This window comes from Lipotes vexillifer, unplaced genomic scaffold (genome assembly GCF_000442215.2).
Source record: "Lipotes vexillifer unplaced genomic scaffold, Lipotes_vexillifer_v1.1 scaffold233, whole genome shotgun sequence".
NCBI classification, from domain to species: domain Eukaryota; kingdom Metazoa; phylum Chordata; class Mammalia; order Artiodactyla; family Lipotidae; genus Lipotes; species Lipotes vexillifer.
Window position 1 is genome coordinate 333,837 of NW_006790915.1, and position 18,510 is coordinate 352,346.

The following is an 18,510-nucleotide window of genomic DNA, read 5'->3' on the forward strand; positions in this document are numbered from 1 at the left end:
CACAAGAGGGGGCCAGCCGAGACACAAAAAAAAAAAAAAAAAAAAAAAGGAACTGGCTTTAGTAATAAACCTGTAAGTGCCTAAAAGCACCCAAGTAAAATTTGGTAAAAGGTATATTAAAGAAACCAACCAGAACCCAAGGCCATGATAGGACTTGCTACTTCTCACCCCAAATTGAAGAGAGAAGACTACAGGGCCTGCTTCCGGTGGAGACATAGTACAGGAGAAGCATGCCTCTGTGAAGCACTAGCCCTGAACTGTGGCCCAAGTTCTCAGGCTGAAAAAAATTAGATTAACAACTCCTCCTCTGGGGTTGAGAAACCCCTGAGGAGTGGAAACAGAAAATCCCTTTACCACAGGTTCAAACTGGATGGGAGGGAGGGCAGAAGAAATCCATTCCCCAGATCCCACTGCCTCCAAGAACCTCTGTCCCTTCTCCCTCCCATTCATTTCCCACTGCCACAAGGAGCACCTTGAGAAAACAGAAATCTGACCATGCTATTTACCTGCTTAAAAGCCTCTGATGACACTACACTATTTCCCTAGGATACAGTGCAACTTCTTGGCATGGCATGCGTGGGCTCCACTCCATCTGATTGGTGCCAAAGGTTCAGGCTTCCTCTCCTTTAACTCACTTCTCAGTGTGCCCTGCACTCACACATTTGCATGGAATTCCCATTCCCAGGACATCTGTTCCTATCACTGGGCTTTGGGGCATGCTTTTGGTGGTCCCTCTGCCTGAACCAGGACCCACTCCTTTTGAACTCATTCTTCATAATCCAGCTCTGATGTTTCTCAAGGGAAACTTTCCCACATGCCCCAAGTATTTATTTATTCTATCCTATGTTTCCAGAGCCTGGTTATATATCTCTATTTTCACATTTATTATACTGCATTAAAATGATTCGCTTATGATCATCTCTCCCAGTTACAGAGTAAGCTCCAAAAGAAAGTTAGCTGTTTTCCTTATCTTTGCACCTAGCATATAGTCTTTTTAAAATAACAGCTTTAGGGACTTCTCTGGCAGTCCAGTAGTTAAGACTTGGTGCTTCCACTGCAAGGGGCACGGGTCTGATCCCTGGTCAGGGAACTAAGATCCTGCTTGCAGTGTGGTACAGCCAAAAAAAAAAAGAAAAAAGAAAAACAGAAAAAAAGAAAATAACAGCTTTAGTGAGATGTAATCTATTTATATACTATAAAATTCACTCTTTTAAAGTGTCTAATTCAGGGCCTTTTAGTATAATTATGTAACCATCACCACTGTTTAATTGTAAAACACTTCCATCACCCTCAAAAAGAAACCCCATACCAAGTAAGCAGCCTCTTCCCATCCCTCCCTCCCTCAAGCCCCTGGCAACCACTAATCTACTTGATATCTCTATGTACTTGCCTATTCTGGCCACTAAATATAAATGGAACCAAACAATATGTGGCCTTTTGTGTCTGTCTTCTTTCACTTAGCATAACGTTTTCGGGATTCATCTATGTTGCAGCATGCATCAGAACTTCACTCCTTTTTGTGGCTGAATAATATTCCATTGTATGGATATATATATATATATACCATATTTTGTTTATCCGTTCATCAACTGATGGACATTTGGATTGTTCTCAATTTTTTGGCTATTATGAGGCATGCTGCTATGACATTTATGTACTAGGTTTTATGTGGATATATGTTTCCAACTCCCTTAGGAGTACAGAATTGCTGAGTCATACATTAAATCTGTGTTTTTACATTTTAAGAAACTGTCAGGCTGTTTTTCAAAACGGCTGCACCATTTTCCATTCCTGCCAGCAGTGTATAAATGTTCTAATTTCTCTGCATCTGTGCCAATACATGTTGTCTGTCTTTTTAATTTTAGTCATGCTAGTGGGTGTGAAGTGGTATCTCCTTGTGGTTTTGATTTGCATTTCATATAATCTTTTTAAAAATTAATTTTTATTGGAGTATAGTTGACTTACAATGTTGTGTTAGTTTCTTTCCTTTCTTTTTTTTTTGGAAAGATGATTCTTTCTTTCTCTTGGCTGTGCCGGCTCTTAGTTGTGGCATGCGGGATCTTTGTTGTGACATGTGGGATCTTTAGTTGAGGCATGCATGTGGGAACTAGTTTCCCCACCAGGGATCGAACCTGGGCCCCCTGCACTGGGAGCTCAGAGTCTTACCCACTGGACCACCAGGGAAGTCCCTACAATGTTGTGTTAGTTTCTGCTGTACAGCAACATGAAAGAGTTATACATAATAATCTTAATAACTGTTTATATAATGAATAATCTTTGAATATCCTGTACATAGTAAGACATATGTACCCTGTACATAGTAAGACAGGCTGGGACATGGGACCTGGGACCCTTTGCCGCAATGCTTGCACCTGAACAAACGTTTCCTCCAGCAACAAAATACAAAGAAACTATAAGAAACTAAAAATAACTGTGTGCATGGCAATTGGGGCAAATTATGGACACCGAGATGCAAAAAGACCAAAAAGCCCAACTGCCACTTCTGAAGAGCCGGGAGCAAAAGCAGGGGGTCGGGAGCAAAAGCAGCGACTGCACATGCTCCCTACACAAAACACCACTGAAGGGGTGGGCAGACCATCTAAGCCCCCACTCCGGCCTGACCCCTGGACACACCCCTACCCCCACCCCACATAAGAATCCAGCTCACTCCCCCTGAGCGAGCAAGCAAGCAAGGGAAGCTATTGCTTGTTCCCGCTCCCCGCCATGCTGCAGCAGGGGCCCCAATAGAGCCTTGCCTGAATTTCTTGTCTGGCCTCTGATCAATTTCTATTGATTAAGGAGGCCAAGAACCCTGGTTCAGTAGTAAACCCTGGTTCAGTAGTAAACATCCCTGGTAACAGTAGTAAACATCCCATAAACACTAGCTAACCAAACTGAAGTGTTTCAATGTTCTTTTCATTCCACAAATAACTGTTGATCCACAATGGGCTAACTCTAATGCATCCAGTATAGTTTGGCAAGGTTATGAAGGTAGACTTTGCAGCAAAAAGGCCTGAGTTCAAATCCCAATTCTGCTACTTACTGGCTGTATGAACTTGGGCAGGCAATTTAATCTTCCTGAGCTTTAGTGGGGGCATGGTAACAGTATCTGCCTAATGGTGTAGCTGTGAAGGTTAATTAAGGTCATGAGTGTTAAGGGCTTGGCACAGTGGCTATGGGGAATACTCAGTACATGTTAATTACTTTCACTGGGTGAAATGAAGTCATAAAGGTAAACAAGAAAAATGCCTACTAATAGCACTATATGATGTAAGCTGTGACAGAGATATTTATGTCTCTATCCATAACAATGAGGCTACCCTCTTGTTCTTATTATTAGGCAATTATGCAAACTAATTACATCATGTTTACATAATGGTTTGAATTCTAAAATACATATTAAATAAATATTCTAATTTAAGATGTGTTACCTTCAAGAAAGTAGTGCTTTAGCATACTGAGAAACAAGAGATTTGGGATAAGAATGATTTATACTTCATGAATATAGAGCTCCTGTGGTCAACTTTCTTTTCTTTTTTTTTTTTTTTTCCTTGCGTTATGCGGGCCTCTCACTGTGGTGGCCTCTCCCATTTGCGGAGCACAGGCTCCGGACGCGCAGGCTCAGTGGCCATGGCTCACGGGCCCAGCCGCTCCGCGGCATGTGGGATCTTCCCGAAACGGGGCACGAACCCGCGTCTCCTGCATCGGCAAGCGGACTCTCAAGCACTGCGCCACCAGGGAAGCCCCAACTTTCTTTTTGCTTTCACCGTTTTTTAAAGTAGACAATATGTGGGAAACAAGGTTATTTTTTATATGTATGAGACAATTTCTTATTTGCACTTCTTAGCCCACCACAAAACAAAACAAACATTTTGTACAATGCTGGCATTTAATAAAAAATGTAAAGATTGTTTTTGAATTTTGGGGGCATATTTTTAAATTTCACAGCGTGCTTAAGAGTTCTCATTTTCAGGGACTTCCCTGGTGGCGCAGTGGTTAAGAATCCGCCTGCCAACGCAGCGGACATGGGTTCGAGCCCTGCTCTGGGAAGACGCCACATGCCATGGAGCAACTAAGCCCATGTGCCACAACTACTGAGCCTGTGCTCTAGAGCCCGTGAGCCACAACTACTGAGCCCACATGCCACAACTACTGAAGCCCACGTGCCTAGAGCCCGTGCTCTACAACAAGAGAAGCCACCTCAATGAGAAGCCCATGCACTGCAATGAAGAGTAGCCCCCGCTCGCCACTAGAGAAAGCCTGCGCACAGCAACAAAGACCCAATGCAGTCAAAAATAAATAAAATAAATAAATTAAAAAAAAAAAAGAGTTCATTTTCAACTACGTAGAATTTTTTTTCAGAAGACCAGTAATCATCCTGCATATTTTTAATGCAAATACGGGTGTTTCAAATGTAAATTTGCTTTGGGTGAAGAATGTTCTAGGTGGCCTTGAGGACAGCAGACCAGGGGACTTAAGAATGATTATGACAGAGAAAAGGCAGGGTGTGAGCCAGGTCAAAGATGTAAGTACTACCACAAGGAGAGGAAGATGAGACAACCAGGGAGAGGCTAGTGAGAAGAAAGGAAAATCGGGAGAGAACTGAACTAAAAGCCTACAAAATGAAAACAACTGCTGAGGGAAAGCAGAGACCACAGTGTGGCTAAATTTGGGAAATATCTAGAGATCTGTTCCAAAATGGAAAGAGAACTACTGTCTGAAGTAACGAAATGGAAGCAGCTCTGGCTCAGCGAGATTTGGAGAAGAGAAACCAAGTAGAAAGAAGATTTATCCTACGCAGGAGCTGGACTTGTTACCCATATTAGGTTAGAGTCCTTTCTTTTGCTTATCTATGAATCTCTTACACACCAAGTTTCTCTTCAGATACATTATTTTATATATATATAAAATAAATGAAAGGGACCTCAGAAGCCATCTAGTGATCTAGGGACTTAAATGGCTGCATAAATGCTGCTGCTGGCTCTTATCCATTATGGGCCAAAAGAGGACCGGAAAAGGTCCTAAAGAGGTTAACGGAAGGGGCCAATTTCCCACAGCTATGGCTAAAAGAAGGGATACCCCTGAGATGATGGCAGGAAAAAATGAAAATTAGAGAGGCAGGCTTCCTATTTGAATACTCCACTCATTCTATTTTATTCAGAAACAGCCTGTAGTTACTTGGAAATGACAGTATAGAATAATACAGCTCATACCTTTCTCTCCTTCCATCTGGAGATGCCCTACTTTATCACTCCATGGAAGCCAATGTAGGAAAATCAAAACACTGCAAAACCAAGAGTACTTAGAAGCCATGCACATTCAAACATAGAATAAAGGAAGAAGGTCGAGAAAGTGGATCGCATCTGAGACAGTCACCCTGGTGATGGACTCCCAGGGGGGACTGGTTACTGAAGGGATAGCCACTTAGGCTTTCCTTGTGGTGGTGGAATTATTTCTTTTCATTTGAGTTGGACTTCAATTTGAGCTTCATTTGGGTTAATAAATAACTGCTTTAAAAATGTAAATATATCTAGGATGGGTAAAGAATTGTGACTCATACATTTGTGTGGATTAATTCCATGCAGGGTGTTATTTAAATACTTGGCAACAGCTACAGCAGGGGTACGAACCAGACTCCTAGAGGCCCATGCTGTGCAGGATAACAAGGAGGTCCAGGAGGCCCTAGCAGTGGGGTGAGGGAGTACACTGAAGGGACTGAAGAAGTGGCTATGGACCGTTACCAAAATACTTAACATTTAACAGCCAGTACACCTATATCCATATATACTGGTAGAGTACTAGCCCCAGTTCCATACATTTTTTAATCCCGATAAATTAGCTGAGTTATGTGACAGACAGAGAATTCTGATTAAGAGAGGAGGGAGACAAAAATAATGCCGTTCTGAATGAACCCCAGGGGAGAAAGAAGGCAGGAAAGAGCAAAGCTAATATAAAAATTTTTTTCAGGAAAATATTCTCTCATTCTCCTTCTCTTCTTCCTAACCAGAGGTCTCTCTGTCCCCAGGACCCATAATCATACTAATATTAGCTCTAGGTTAATTCACAGAAAACAATTTGCCAAAAGCCCATATGCTGAAAGTCAATCCACCTGAAACCCAATTCACTGAAGACCAACTTGCCAAATTTACCACATTAATTGGCCTTCTAAAAAATCATTTATAGTGGGCTTCCCTGGTGGCGCAGTGGTTGAGAGTCCGCCTGCCGATGTAGGGGACGCGGGTTCGTGCCCCGGTCCGGGAAGATCCCACATGCCGCGGAGCGGCTAGGCCCGTGAGCCATGGCCGCTGAGCCTGTGCGTCCGGAGCCTGTGTTCCGCAACGGGAGAGGCCACAACAGTGAGAGGCCCGCGTACCGCAAAAAAAAAAAAAAATCATTTATAGAGTCCACAGCATTTTGAATGTGATGATACTGGGAGGGTTAAGAAGACTATGGGGAACTAGGGACCCAGGGACCTGAAGTCTCCTGACTCTTTCTGCCTCAGTTCATCCTCCCCCTGCCCTGCAGGCTCACTCTCCACACCCCGGTCTCCTCCTGTTTGAGCCTCCTGGTCTCTCTTTCTCTAGAGCTGACGGCCTGGGCTGAGCCATGCACTGACTAACATATAGTCTGTTCCTCTGGCCTTGGAAGGTCCCTCTTCTCTGCCCCAGCTCTAACCTCCAGCTGCAGCAGCCAGATGCCGGGACAGAGATAAAATGAACGTTCCTTAAAATGCTGACACTACAGAAATATTCATAAGCTGTTAAAAACCATCCAATTAGAACTGTTATCAACATTTTAGTTAAACAAGTTTTTGATGACAATGGGCAAAATTAGTTAATTTGGCAAAGTTTAATCGGCAAAATTGGAAGTATCCTAAAAATGCTAAATGTAGGCAATTTTTTTAAAAGGCTTTAAAAAAGGATCTGAAAGACATCATTATAGATAGAAAAATTCCCATAGGAAATGCTGAAATTCTGGCAACATTCAGAAGAAAAACATGTTGGTTAAATTTCCTTAGGACCTCTCAACAAATTGAACATTTCTTAAGATGCATGAAGCTGGAGGGTATAAAGACAAACCGATGAGCAGCAACCTCACCTAAGGTCCTTTAAAACACACTTCACATCCTGGCCAACAAACCAAGAAGCAAAAACAAATACAAAGCAAAACAAAGCAAACTGAACAAATGGTCTCCACATTACAAGATTCCAGTTTATATAAAACCATCTGTGTAAAAGACATGCATTGAGAAATCTGTGCAAGGTAACACTGAACTATGAAAGATAAACACCTAATTCAGGAAAGCAAGATTTGGTAAGGATGACTAGGCAATTTTTTTTTTAAAACTTTGTACACAGATATACATTTTTCTTCAGAGACACTTAAAAACAATAAACATGTATAAATGTGGGAAGATGTGTTTCAAGTTCTTAATATTTATTTTAGAAACTAACTCAGACATAGTTCAACAGGGAATTTTAGAGAAAGAACAGCTACAAGTCATGGTTTTAGTTATATTTTTTAAATACCTATGATATCTATTGACTTTTATAGACCAAAATATAATATAATAAGCACTACTAAAAGAAAAGTTTTTAAAATAAAAGAAAAATGTCTTAGAAATAATTCTTCTATTTTTTAGCAAATTTGACAGAATGGCATTCTAGTATTGTAGAAAAGAAAAATATACTAGCCCTCCAAATAGGATACATAAGAAACTTAGTAAGATTCCACATAAAAAACATGTTTTTATGGAACTAAACTTGACATTAAAATTTTAATTTTGCATTATGAGAAAATGTGTACAGACTTCAATTTCATTCCTATAATATCTGATCCATTCTTTCAAAAATTAAAATTAAACTCCCCATAACTCTCACACTATATTGCTCCAGAAGGGCTAGGAAAAAAGCAGACAGTTTGAATGACTATAAGCTTCTCTATTATTTCTTATTCAGTTTATATATGGCCTCCAAAAAGCATTTGTTACTGTACAGAGAATATAACAAATATCCATATACCCACCATTCAAAATTTATAAGTACTAATATTGTAATAGTTACTTCTGATACTTTTTTAAAATAAAAGAAATAAAATATTTCTGATAAAGCTGCTACCGCATTTTTAGTCTTCCTCAGACCCATTCTCCTCCTCTTCCAGAGGCAATAAATTCATTTTGTATTCTTCCAATCTTTGTTTATATATATTATTACATATATATGTATTCATAAATACATAATATTTGTGTGTATGCTCTGCATTTAAAAAACTAACATTATGTTTTCAAAATCTGATCATGTTAATGCATATAAACCTAATTCATTCATGTTAACTTCTAAGTAGTATCTTATGACAATTTATGTAGCCATTCTCCTACTGAAAGGCATTTTGGCTGTTTCCAATTTTTTGCATTCTAAAAAATGACTTGGTACACATCCTTATACATGAACCCTTATACACACGCAGAATATATCCCTAGCAATGGAATTGTTTGGTTGTAGGAATGAGGTACCACCTCACACCAGTCAGAATGACCATCATTAAAAAGTCTACAAATAAGAAATCCTGCAATCCCACTCCTAGGCATATATCTGGAAAAGACGAAAACTCTAATTGGAAACGATAATGTACTCCAATGTTCATAGAAGCACTATTTATAAGAGCCAAGACACGGAAGCAATCCAAATGCCCATGTTTAAGAAGATGTGGTATAAATATACAATGGAATATCACTCAGCCATATTAAAAATGAAAAAACGAATGAAATAATGCCATTTTTAGCAACATGGATGGACCCAGAGATTATCATAGTAAGTGAAGTAAGTCAGATAGAGACAAATATCATATGATATCACTTATATGTGGTATATATATATGTCACATAAATAATACATATATATACACACACACAAATAATGCTGGAGCGGGTGTGGAGAAAAGGGAACCCTCCTATACTGTTGGTGGGAGTGTAAATTGGTGCAGCCACTATGGAAAACAGTATGGAGGTTCCTCAAAAAACTAAAAATAGAGTTGCCATATGATCCAGCAATCCCACTCCTGGGTATATATCTGGAGAAAACTCTAATTCAAAAGATACATGCACCCCAATGTTCATCGCAGCACTGCCTACAATAGCCAAGAAATGGAAGCAATCTAAATACCCACTGACAGATGAAACTGTGGCATACACACACACACACAAACACACACAGTGGAATACTACTCAGCCATAAAAGAATGAAATAATGCCATTTGCAGCAACATGGATAAACCTAGAGATTATCATACTAAGTGAAGTAAGTCAGACAGAGAAAGACAAGTATCATATGATTATCACTTATATGTAGAATTTAAAATATAATACAATTGAACTTATTTGTAAAACAGAAACAGACTCACAGATAGAAAACAAACTTATGAATACCAAAGGGGAAAGGGAGGGAGGGGAGGGATAAATTAGGAGTATGGGATTAACAGATACAAACTACTATACAAAAAATAGATAAACAACAAGATCCTACTGTATAACACAGGGAACTATATTCAATATCTTGTGAGATCCTATAATGGAAAATAATCTGAAAAAAAAAATATATATATATATATATAACTGAATCACTTTGCTTTAGACCTGAAACTAACACAATATTGTAAATCAACTATACTTCAATAGAAAACCCCCAAAAACAACAACAAAAAAACCAAACCAAAACATAAAATAAAATAAAGGAGCTTCCACTAACCAGATCTTTAAAAAAAAAAAAAAAAAAGGCAAAGATTATAACACACTAAATAATAATAGAATCCCCAAGTTCATAATGATATATTTTTTTAAATGAGAAGCTTTTCTTCACAGAACAGCTAATAAATAAAGAAGCAATGATGGAATTGGAAAAAACACTATTTCAAAACTGGTTCAGGCAAAGATCAATGAATGCTAAAACCACTGTGTGAAAGGTTTGGGGAACAGGATAGTCACGTGATCTCAAAGTATCACACCATAGATTATATACTAATTGTAAAGAGAAAAGGGTACCTTTATGAATTTGTCTTATTTTGGTGAAGCTAGTTTCTTTTCATGTTTTTTTCTATTCTGGTCTCCTCTGCTGCTCACATTGTTTGCCTATTTTTCTGTTGGCTTGTTTGCTTTACTAATTGAATTGTATAAATTCTTTATATACTTTGGACACTGTAATGCAAATATCTTTACTGAGTATGTGACTTGTGTATGTTACTTTTTGTGGCAAATTTAATACATCTTTCCCTACCCTCAGGGTCACAGAGATAGTCTCCCATATTTTCTTCTTAAGGCTCGATTCTACTTAGCTTGTTTTTCTAAGGACATGAACAGTAAGCACTGACCTATAACAAGCCACTGTTGCAGCCTCCTTATATCAAAGTCATCTTTTAGTTCTTAGAGTTTTTCCACCTTTATGTGGAGGCTTTTCAATAGCATGAACGATTGAAAATTGCTATTTAAAACAATATATGATAAAATTATATATTTAAAAAAATTGAAAAGAATGTCATATAATCTTACATGAGTGAACAACATTTCATTCCTGAGCTCTTCAGACTTTTCATGTGGAGTCCAAGCTTCAGCAAACTGCAGGAAATCCCATTTTTCCTTATCACCCTCCTCAGCCTGAAGTTTTTCCTTCCTACCATTCAGTGTGCTCCCTGTAACCTGAGCCTGTAAGATGATAAAATATATGAATTTTACAACGGGTCACCTCACAGCTGACACTTACTAAGTAGTAACTTGATTTTGCATTTAAATCACAAGCAATCCAATAAAGAAAATCTTACTGTTTCAACGTATCAAGGGCTTTAGTAATAGAATTATTTATAATTACAACCAAATTACCAAGTCAATGATTCCTATGCTTAATGAGGAAAAGGTTAACTAGAGAAGCTATACTATTTGCTTTTCTCATAAACACTTTAATTCTAATATTTGCAAACTTTGAAATTGAACATACATATGATTGGCCATTTTGAATATCTATACTCAGTGCTTGAAAGCCATCCTCTAGACCTTAGTCAAGTCCTTTCTATAAACATCCCTCAAGGTTGGGGAGAAGAGACAGCTGAGTGGACGGAGTAAGCAACATCCCTAATACCTTTTCTAGAATCCGGGTACAGGCTGTCCTCTGCCCAAAATTTAGCCCAGAACTCAAGAATCCTGTTGAAAAAGGGTTTCTTCTTAGCTCACAAAAAGCTAAGGGGTTTGAAAGCATTTTAGTTCCTTACTAGCTCATCCTCCCCTAGCTGCTAAAATGGTAGAAGAAGGGCTTTGAAGACAATAGGAACACACATAAATTCATGTCTGTCTCTCATTATCGAGGATAGCAGGTAGAGTACTACCAATTGAAGCCTTTTCTGGACTTGGTCCCTATCAACATCAATATCTTAGTGTACTTCGATATCCTTTGCCTGAAAACACTAAAACTCAGCCTCTTAACTCATGCAGGCTATGGGTAATAATGAGTAAGTGGTAACCTGGTTTAAATTCAAGCTTTACCTTGCGATTCAACATTCCCCACATAAGGGTGTCTAGAGTCCCATTTGCAATAAGGTAGTGAATATTCACAGAACTGCACTGTCCAATCCGGTGAGCACGGTCTTCTGCTTGTTTTATGTGTCCAGGGTCCCAATACAACTCAGCAAATACAACATGAGTTGCAGCAGTAAATGTCAAACCCTAAGCAAAATAAAGAGACTGAGATGCAAATAAACTGAGAATTTAGCATAGAGCCATATATAATAAAGTCTTTTGAGTATGTTCAATGGACAAGAGAACACTGAAGGACTTAAAAACAAATGAGTCTTTCATTTTAAGCCAAATTAAGAAAATTTAATTCATGAAAGGCAAATGAAGACTGCTTATTGCAAGACAGCCAGGTGAACTACAAAGAACACATTTAAAAGGTACTTCAATATTTCAAAAGTCAGTTTAATGGATACATATATAAACAAAATCACTTTATCCTCTGATGAAGACTGGATTCACATTACCACTGGAAAATCTAATAAAATACATTATAAATGAGAATATAATTTCTAACACATGGTATCCATGGCAACTATGACAGCAATGACATCCTCTATTCATTTAATTCATACTGCTGTTCTATAAAGCAAGAAAATCATGTCTACAGTCACACTCTTTTCTTTCTATGGAATTTCTCATGCTGCATCCCAAAGACTGACATTTACTGACTTGTATCTTGATGTATAAAACACAACTGCATTTTTGTGCAATTGCATTTTATATCAGTTTGAAATAGTGTAATATTAAAAATATTAACTAAGTCTTGTTTTACAATTAATATATGAAATAATGCAAATCTCCTCAAACTAAAAATGTGTCAAAAAATGCATGACTTTAAAGTGGGTAGGCCGAGCGAAATGTGGACCATAATTATGCTATTGCTACATAGTAGTAAGTGATATTGGGTGGTCAGCAGAAATACCTACTATACTTTCGAAGTGTCATCTAATCCAATCTATGCTGTTGTTCACGTGTACTGGAACTTCTATAAGTGACTTTTGTGACTGCTGTGCTGTTATTTTGATATGTTATTTTAACTTGAAATATTTTTATATCACATACCATCATACTAGCATTCATTAAATGGTGGCACCAGTTCTCAAGCTGAAGATCAACTACTTTGGAACAGAATTTAGAAGTAATAAAAACATGGAGAGAGTCAAATAAACACCATGCTAAACTGTGCTGCTATTTAGGATATAAAATGCCACACATTGAGATATAATGCAGAAAAATTAAGTAGTATCGATATTTAAAGATGGACACCTTTAAGTGTGTAAAAAGTGTCATATGACCATACAATAATCCATGTTGATGTTGGCAGGATCAACGTCACACAAAGATGCTACTAAATTGGACTTCCCTGGCAGTAAGTGATTAAAATTCCGTGCTTCCACTGCAGGGGCGTGGGTTTGACCCCTGGTCGGGGAACTAAGATCCCACCTGTGGCGTTGCATGGCCAAAAAAAAAAAAAAAAGATGCTACTAAATTACAATGGAAGAGTCACAAACCTCCAAAACGAAGCCCTTTCTACAATACCTTCCTTTATTGCTATGAAGATATTAGTATTCAAGTATATGAGTTTTGAACTATACAAGGTCTTCAGGAATACAGCCTTGAATAAAATGTGAGTGCCTTGCAAAATCTTAATTTCAGAAAGTCTTTTATCAGGTCACTCCAAGACTCTCCTGCCCAGCTTCCTCCTACTTATCTTCTCCTGAGCTATCAGTATTCCATTTCTACTCTTAAGCTCTTTTTGATGATATTCTCTATGGCTGAAATATTCTAACAGATATAAAACTAGATTACTGGAAATTTAATCCAACATGAGGAAAGTGTAGAAACAACCCTCCTTTTGGCTATAGAACTCCTAGTGAGTTAGTTCTAGAACTTCTTCATCCTCATGGATTCTCTCTATATATACAATTTTATATACATCAGTTAGCTTGGTAAAAGGAGAACTTTGGCCCTGGTCCAGATTCCAGAATCCACAGAAGCTGCCAGATATGCCATATAGGAGGCTGGATATTTAACAGCAATATGCTCAATTACTTTCCCCTATGTTAAATATCCTGGCTTAGACGTTTACATCAAAATATTTTAGAATGTTAGTAGGAAAGACATCCAGAAGGATCCCCTCTTACATAGGGTGACAGACACTAATATCTATTCTTTTCTTATTCCTTTGTAATGTGACACCCGATGTTTAATATGACTAACTGGAATAACGGTTACTTTCTCCAACTTTCCTTGAAGTTAGTTGTGGCCCTGGGACTAACTGCAGGCCAGTGAGATACAGCATGCCTTTCTCCAGTCAACTGCCTGGATCGCAGATGTGATGGATAAGCTCTAGCAGCCCTCTTAGATGGAAACAACCTAAATGCCCATCGACAGACGAATGGATAAAGAAGGTATGGTACATATATACAATGGAATATTACTCAGCCATAAAAAGGAATGAAATTGGGTCATTTGTAGAGACGTGGATGGACCTAGAGACTGTCACAGAGGGTGAAATAAGTCAGAAAGTGGAAAACAAATATCGTATATTAACGCATGTATGTGGAACCTAGAAAATTGGTACAGATGAACCGGTCTGCATGGCAGAAATTGAGACACAGATGTAGAGAATAAACGTATGGACACCAAGGGGGGAAAGCCGCGGGGGGTGGGGATGGTGGTGTGATGAATTGGGCGATTGGGATTGACATGTATACACTGATGTGTATAAAATGGATGACAAATAAGAACCTGCTGTATAAAAAAAATTAAATTAAATTAAATTAAAAAAAGAGAGAGATATCTGCTAGGAGTGGTAAAGCAGAAAACCAGAAGGGGCCTAAGTGCTAAGAAACTACCATGCTAGCCGTAGACTCCCTATATCAGAGAATAAAACTTTGTGATTTAAGTCATTCTTAATTTGGGTTTTCATTTACTTACAGCCAAACCTAACTCTAAAGGACAAACCAAGGGCACTCTATGAAAAGTTCAGAAAGACAGAAGAGTTCTTTTCCCTCAGGCCACCTTGCCTCACAGACTCTGATGAAAACAACCACGTCAGATAAGTGCTATAAAGAAAGGGATGAGAAAAGTCTACGCAAATTCAAAGGAAGGAAAAGATCATGGAAAAGTATTATAATCACACTAACTATATTCTTTTAGGAAATTATCTCCTTGAAAATTTAGGAAGCTTAGTCAGAGGTGTTGAGGTCTCCTTCTGTTACACTTTCTAGCACTCTCCAAAGTAGAATGAATATTTATCACACTAGATATAAAGTTATAGTTATGGTTAATCATCTTGACATTTTTATCATCTCAACAATTTATTATCAAATTTAGACCTGAAACTTCTTACCTGACCAGCAGCCTGAATGCTTAGAATAGCCACACGAGTCTCAGGATCCTTTTGAAACTGATTAACCAGATGTATTCTTTCTGAAGATGGAACACTTCCATCAATCCTAATGTAACGAGTCTACCACCAACAACAAGGGAAATGGTAAAATTAGGACAAGCTCCTATGCATCCATCTTATTATACATATTTTACAGCTTATTTTCATGTTCACATAATAAAACAGAAAGTCGTGAAGATGACAGGTTAGTAAATGTTACACAAGAAGAATTTTTTTTTTTTTTTTACTAATATCATAGTACTCTATTTGTTGTTTGATAGACAGCTGTTTCCAGTTCTGGGGTATTGCAAACTGTGCTGCAGGGAATACCTTCACAGATGTCTCTGTCTCTTTGTGTTCCTGTGTCAGTTTATCTGAAGTATGTATTCAGGAGTAGAAGTCCTGGATCGATTTTAAATGTTATCCCTTCCAAGGCAGTCTCCCAACCAGATGATAGTGCCCAAAAAGTTGTTGCTAAGAAACAGCACAGAAGGCGTCCCCAATGGTGTTGACGATGAGCGGGAGTTGGTCTAGCTGGTGTCAGGACTTAATGAAGCTCAGGTTCTTGATGTCTCATCACAGAAAGAATTCAGTGAGAGACAAAGTGATAGGCAAGAAGCAGATTTATTCAGAGAGAAACACACTCCCCAGACAGAGTGTGGGTCATCTCAGGAGGTGAGAAAGGCCAATACAAGAAGAATCTTAACCAGATTTCTTAATAGCTTCTTATAACAATTTTGTATTTTTAAATCTTTTAAGCTGCTTGAGAGTGGGATCTATGTCTAGTTCATCTTCATACCATCAATGCCAGGTGTGATGCCACAGATATAACAGGAGCTCTATAATGATTACTGGATTAAGCTAATGTTGTTATCAGTAACATTCTATGTAAATTAATAAGCAAACTTTAAATCATGGATCAGACTAATTCTAAAGTAACAGGATCACTAATTCCAAAGTAAAAATAAAGTCAGACATGTGAGAAAAGAAAAAGAAGATTCTGCCCACGTATTAGGGATTCATGAAGAGTAGTCCGGAAATGTCGCAACATTAACTGGGAAAACATTTTTCTTAATGTACCATTTGAGTTCTCTTTTCTCGCATTATTAAACTTAAAAGAAATATGTGACATGGTCATCTCCACTGAGGTAGGGAACCAAGACACCCAAATACATTTTTACAAAGTGAGGAAACATTAAATGCTAAACTGAACAGTGCTATCTTTTAAGAACGATGTGAGTTGAGAAAAAGGAGCAATCAGTGTGTGTTAGAATAGCTAAAAAGAACTTATTACTCAACTTTGTAAAAACAAATATAAGCCCTGAATTTCAAATTGCCTCATTTTTATATGCACTTTTATAGAAAAGGTTGCCTTAAATAGTTGAGACATACAAATACTCAGTTTTATAAGGGAATCATCAAGTTAATCATTAAATAGAATGCCCCTTATCAACTTTCTGTGTGTTCACAAAACAGATATAAATTGACCAGTGATCCACTTAATATCCATCAAGGGAGAATACAGAATCTTCTGAGGGTCTTTCTAAAGAAAACACATTGTCAGGCTAGGGAGAGTTTTACCTACGTTTTTAACTCTTAGTGACACTAAATGGGATTCTAAACATACCAGTAAAGTGGGAGTGGGAAGAGACACACTTAGAAAAGATTCCAGTGGTTTTAAGGTGTAATGAATCAGAATAAAAAATCTAACATTACTGTCCAATCATTTAAAATTTATTTCTAAGGCTAATTATCTCTGCCTCAGAGGGTGTTTCACAGATACAATGTGATAATGATAAAGCATCCTTTTTTTTTTTTTTTTTTTTTTTTTTTGCGGTATGCGGGCCTCTCACTGTTGTGGCCTCTCCCGTTGCGGAGCACAGGCTCCGGACACGCAGGCCCAGCGGCCATGGCTCATGGGCCCAGCCGCTCCACAGCACGTGGGATCTTCCCGGACCAGGGCACGAACCCGTGTCCCCTGCATTGGCAGGCAGACTCTCAACCACTGCGCCACCAGGGAAGCCCGATAAAGCATCTTTTAATATACAGCACTTTACTATATCATATTATCATAAATCTTTCTATGAAGAAAACACTAGAATTACATCTTTGGTAATGTTAATGAACATATTAGCAAATGCTTGAATATGTATACAAAGTTTTAAAAAAAAATAGGGCTTTATTCCTCCCTTTAAAATATCTACCTGCACAGGCAAGTGGTTCTGCTGCTACATGTATATTGAGCTCATATAATTTGTCAGAAACTTTCTCTGGCCGATTCAGAGCACCTCTGGAAGCCCTTAGCACATATGACACGTTTACACTGGATGTAACCAGGTTTACACTCTGAAAGAAAAAATGGCAGAAGCTGTGGTCGATAGGGCTGTTGGAAATCAAGGTGGACGGAATAGAATGCAGTGAGGCCAGCAGGTTTGGTGACGCTTACCTGGGCATATGTTTCAAACCCACCTACACTAAATCTTAATAATCATATTCTATAGAGTAGGCTGCCTGGAAGTTTAAAAGGTATGACTGCGGCTGGGCACTAAAATTGGCTGAAATCATTCTTTTTTTGCCCTCAAAATCACCCACATTCTAAGGCCACCATGTTGGTAAACAAAAAATTTTAACTGCCTATACCAATCTCAAATGGTCCAGTAACAAAACCAGAATTCACATTATAGCCTATCAAGGCAGCATATTTTAATCAATCCAGATAATTTGATCAGTGGAAAATTATGACTGGTATAAAAGGGAAAACTTAATAGTATATTATCAATACAACAGAAATATAATATAACTGCAATAAAAATACATAATAATAATTTATAGATATACTATCCCATCATCTAAAGAAGGCAAAAAAGCTCAGTTATAAAACTACAATTGATGTTTAGTATATTAAAAACTGCATTCTAGGGCTTCCCTGGTGGCGCAGTAGTTGAGAGTCTGCCTGCCGATGCAGGGGACATGGGTTCGTGCCCCGGTCCGGGAAGATCCCACATGCTGCGGAGTGGCTGGGCCCGTGAGCCATGGCCGCTGAGCCTGCGCGTCCGGAGCCTGTGCTCCGCAACGGGAGAGGCCACAACAGTGAGAGGCCCATGTACCGAAAAAACACACAAAAAAAACAACAAAAAAAACTGCATTCTAAGAAGTACTTTATAGAATTATGGTAACATACCTTGTTTTCTATGACGGCTTCTGTGCAAGCTTGGAGCATGCTTAAATGATGTGCAAAAACCAGAAATTTAAGCGAATCATTCTGAAGCATCATCTTAATATAATCCTTTACAGCACCTGCCTAAATATTAAAAGTTAAACCTTATTAATGTCATAAAAATGTTTATTAAAAAATCACGTCACTTTCTTTAATAAAGCAAGAAAAACTTGGAAAATCAGTAAGTTTCTATGAACTTTTAATTGTTTTGTTCTCTAGGTAGCCTAAAGTAGAAGCCCACAAGTAAAGGCGCACATGGAAGAAGAGGGACAAGAGAGGGAAAAAAACTGAGAAGTAACACAAGAGCAAGGTAAGAATTAGATTTTAAAAAACAAGACAGGGAAA

At 38.2% G+C, this 18,510-nt stretch overlaps 1 protein-coding gene across 1 annotated transcript in view; it reads right to left on the reverse strand.

The window, feature by feature from the left end:
- The window catches only part of ZRANB3 (zinc finger RANBP2-type containing 3), a 233,468-nt gene that overhangs the window by 34,750 nt on the left and 180,208 nt on the right, over positions 1-18,510 (reverse strand). The window contains exons 8-11 of the mRNA XM_007464006.1: positions 18,130-18,249; positions 14,910-15,029; positions 11,525-11,704; positions 10,541-10,693 (exon numbers count right to left, since the gene is read on the reverse strand). Coding sequence (XP_007464068.1) covers positions 10,541-10,693; positions 11,525-11,704; positions 14,910-15,029; positions 18,130-18,249 — 573 coding nt within the window. The remainder of the gene's footprint in view (positions 1-10,540; positions 10,694-11,524; positions 11,705-14,909; positions 15,030-18,129; positions 18,250-18,510) is intronic.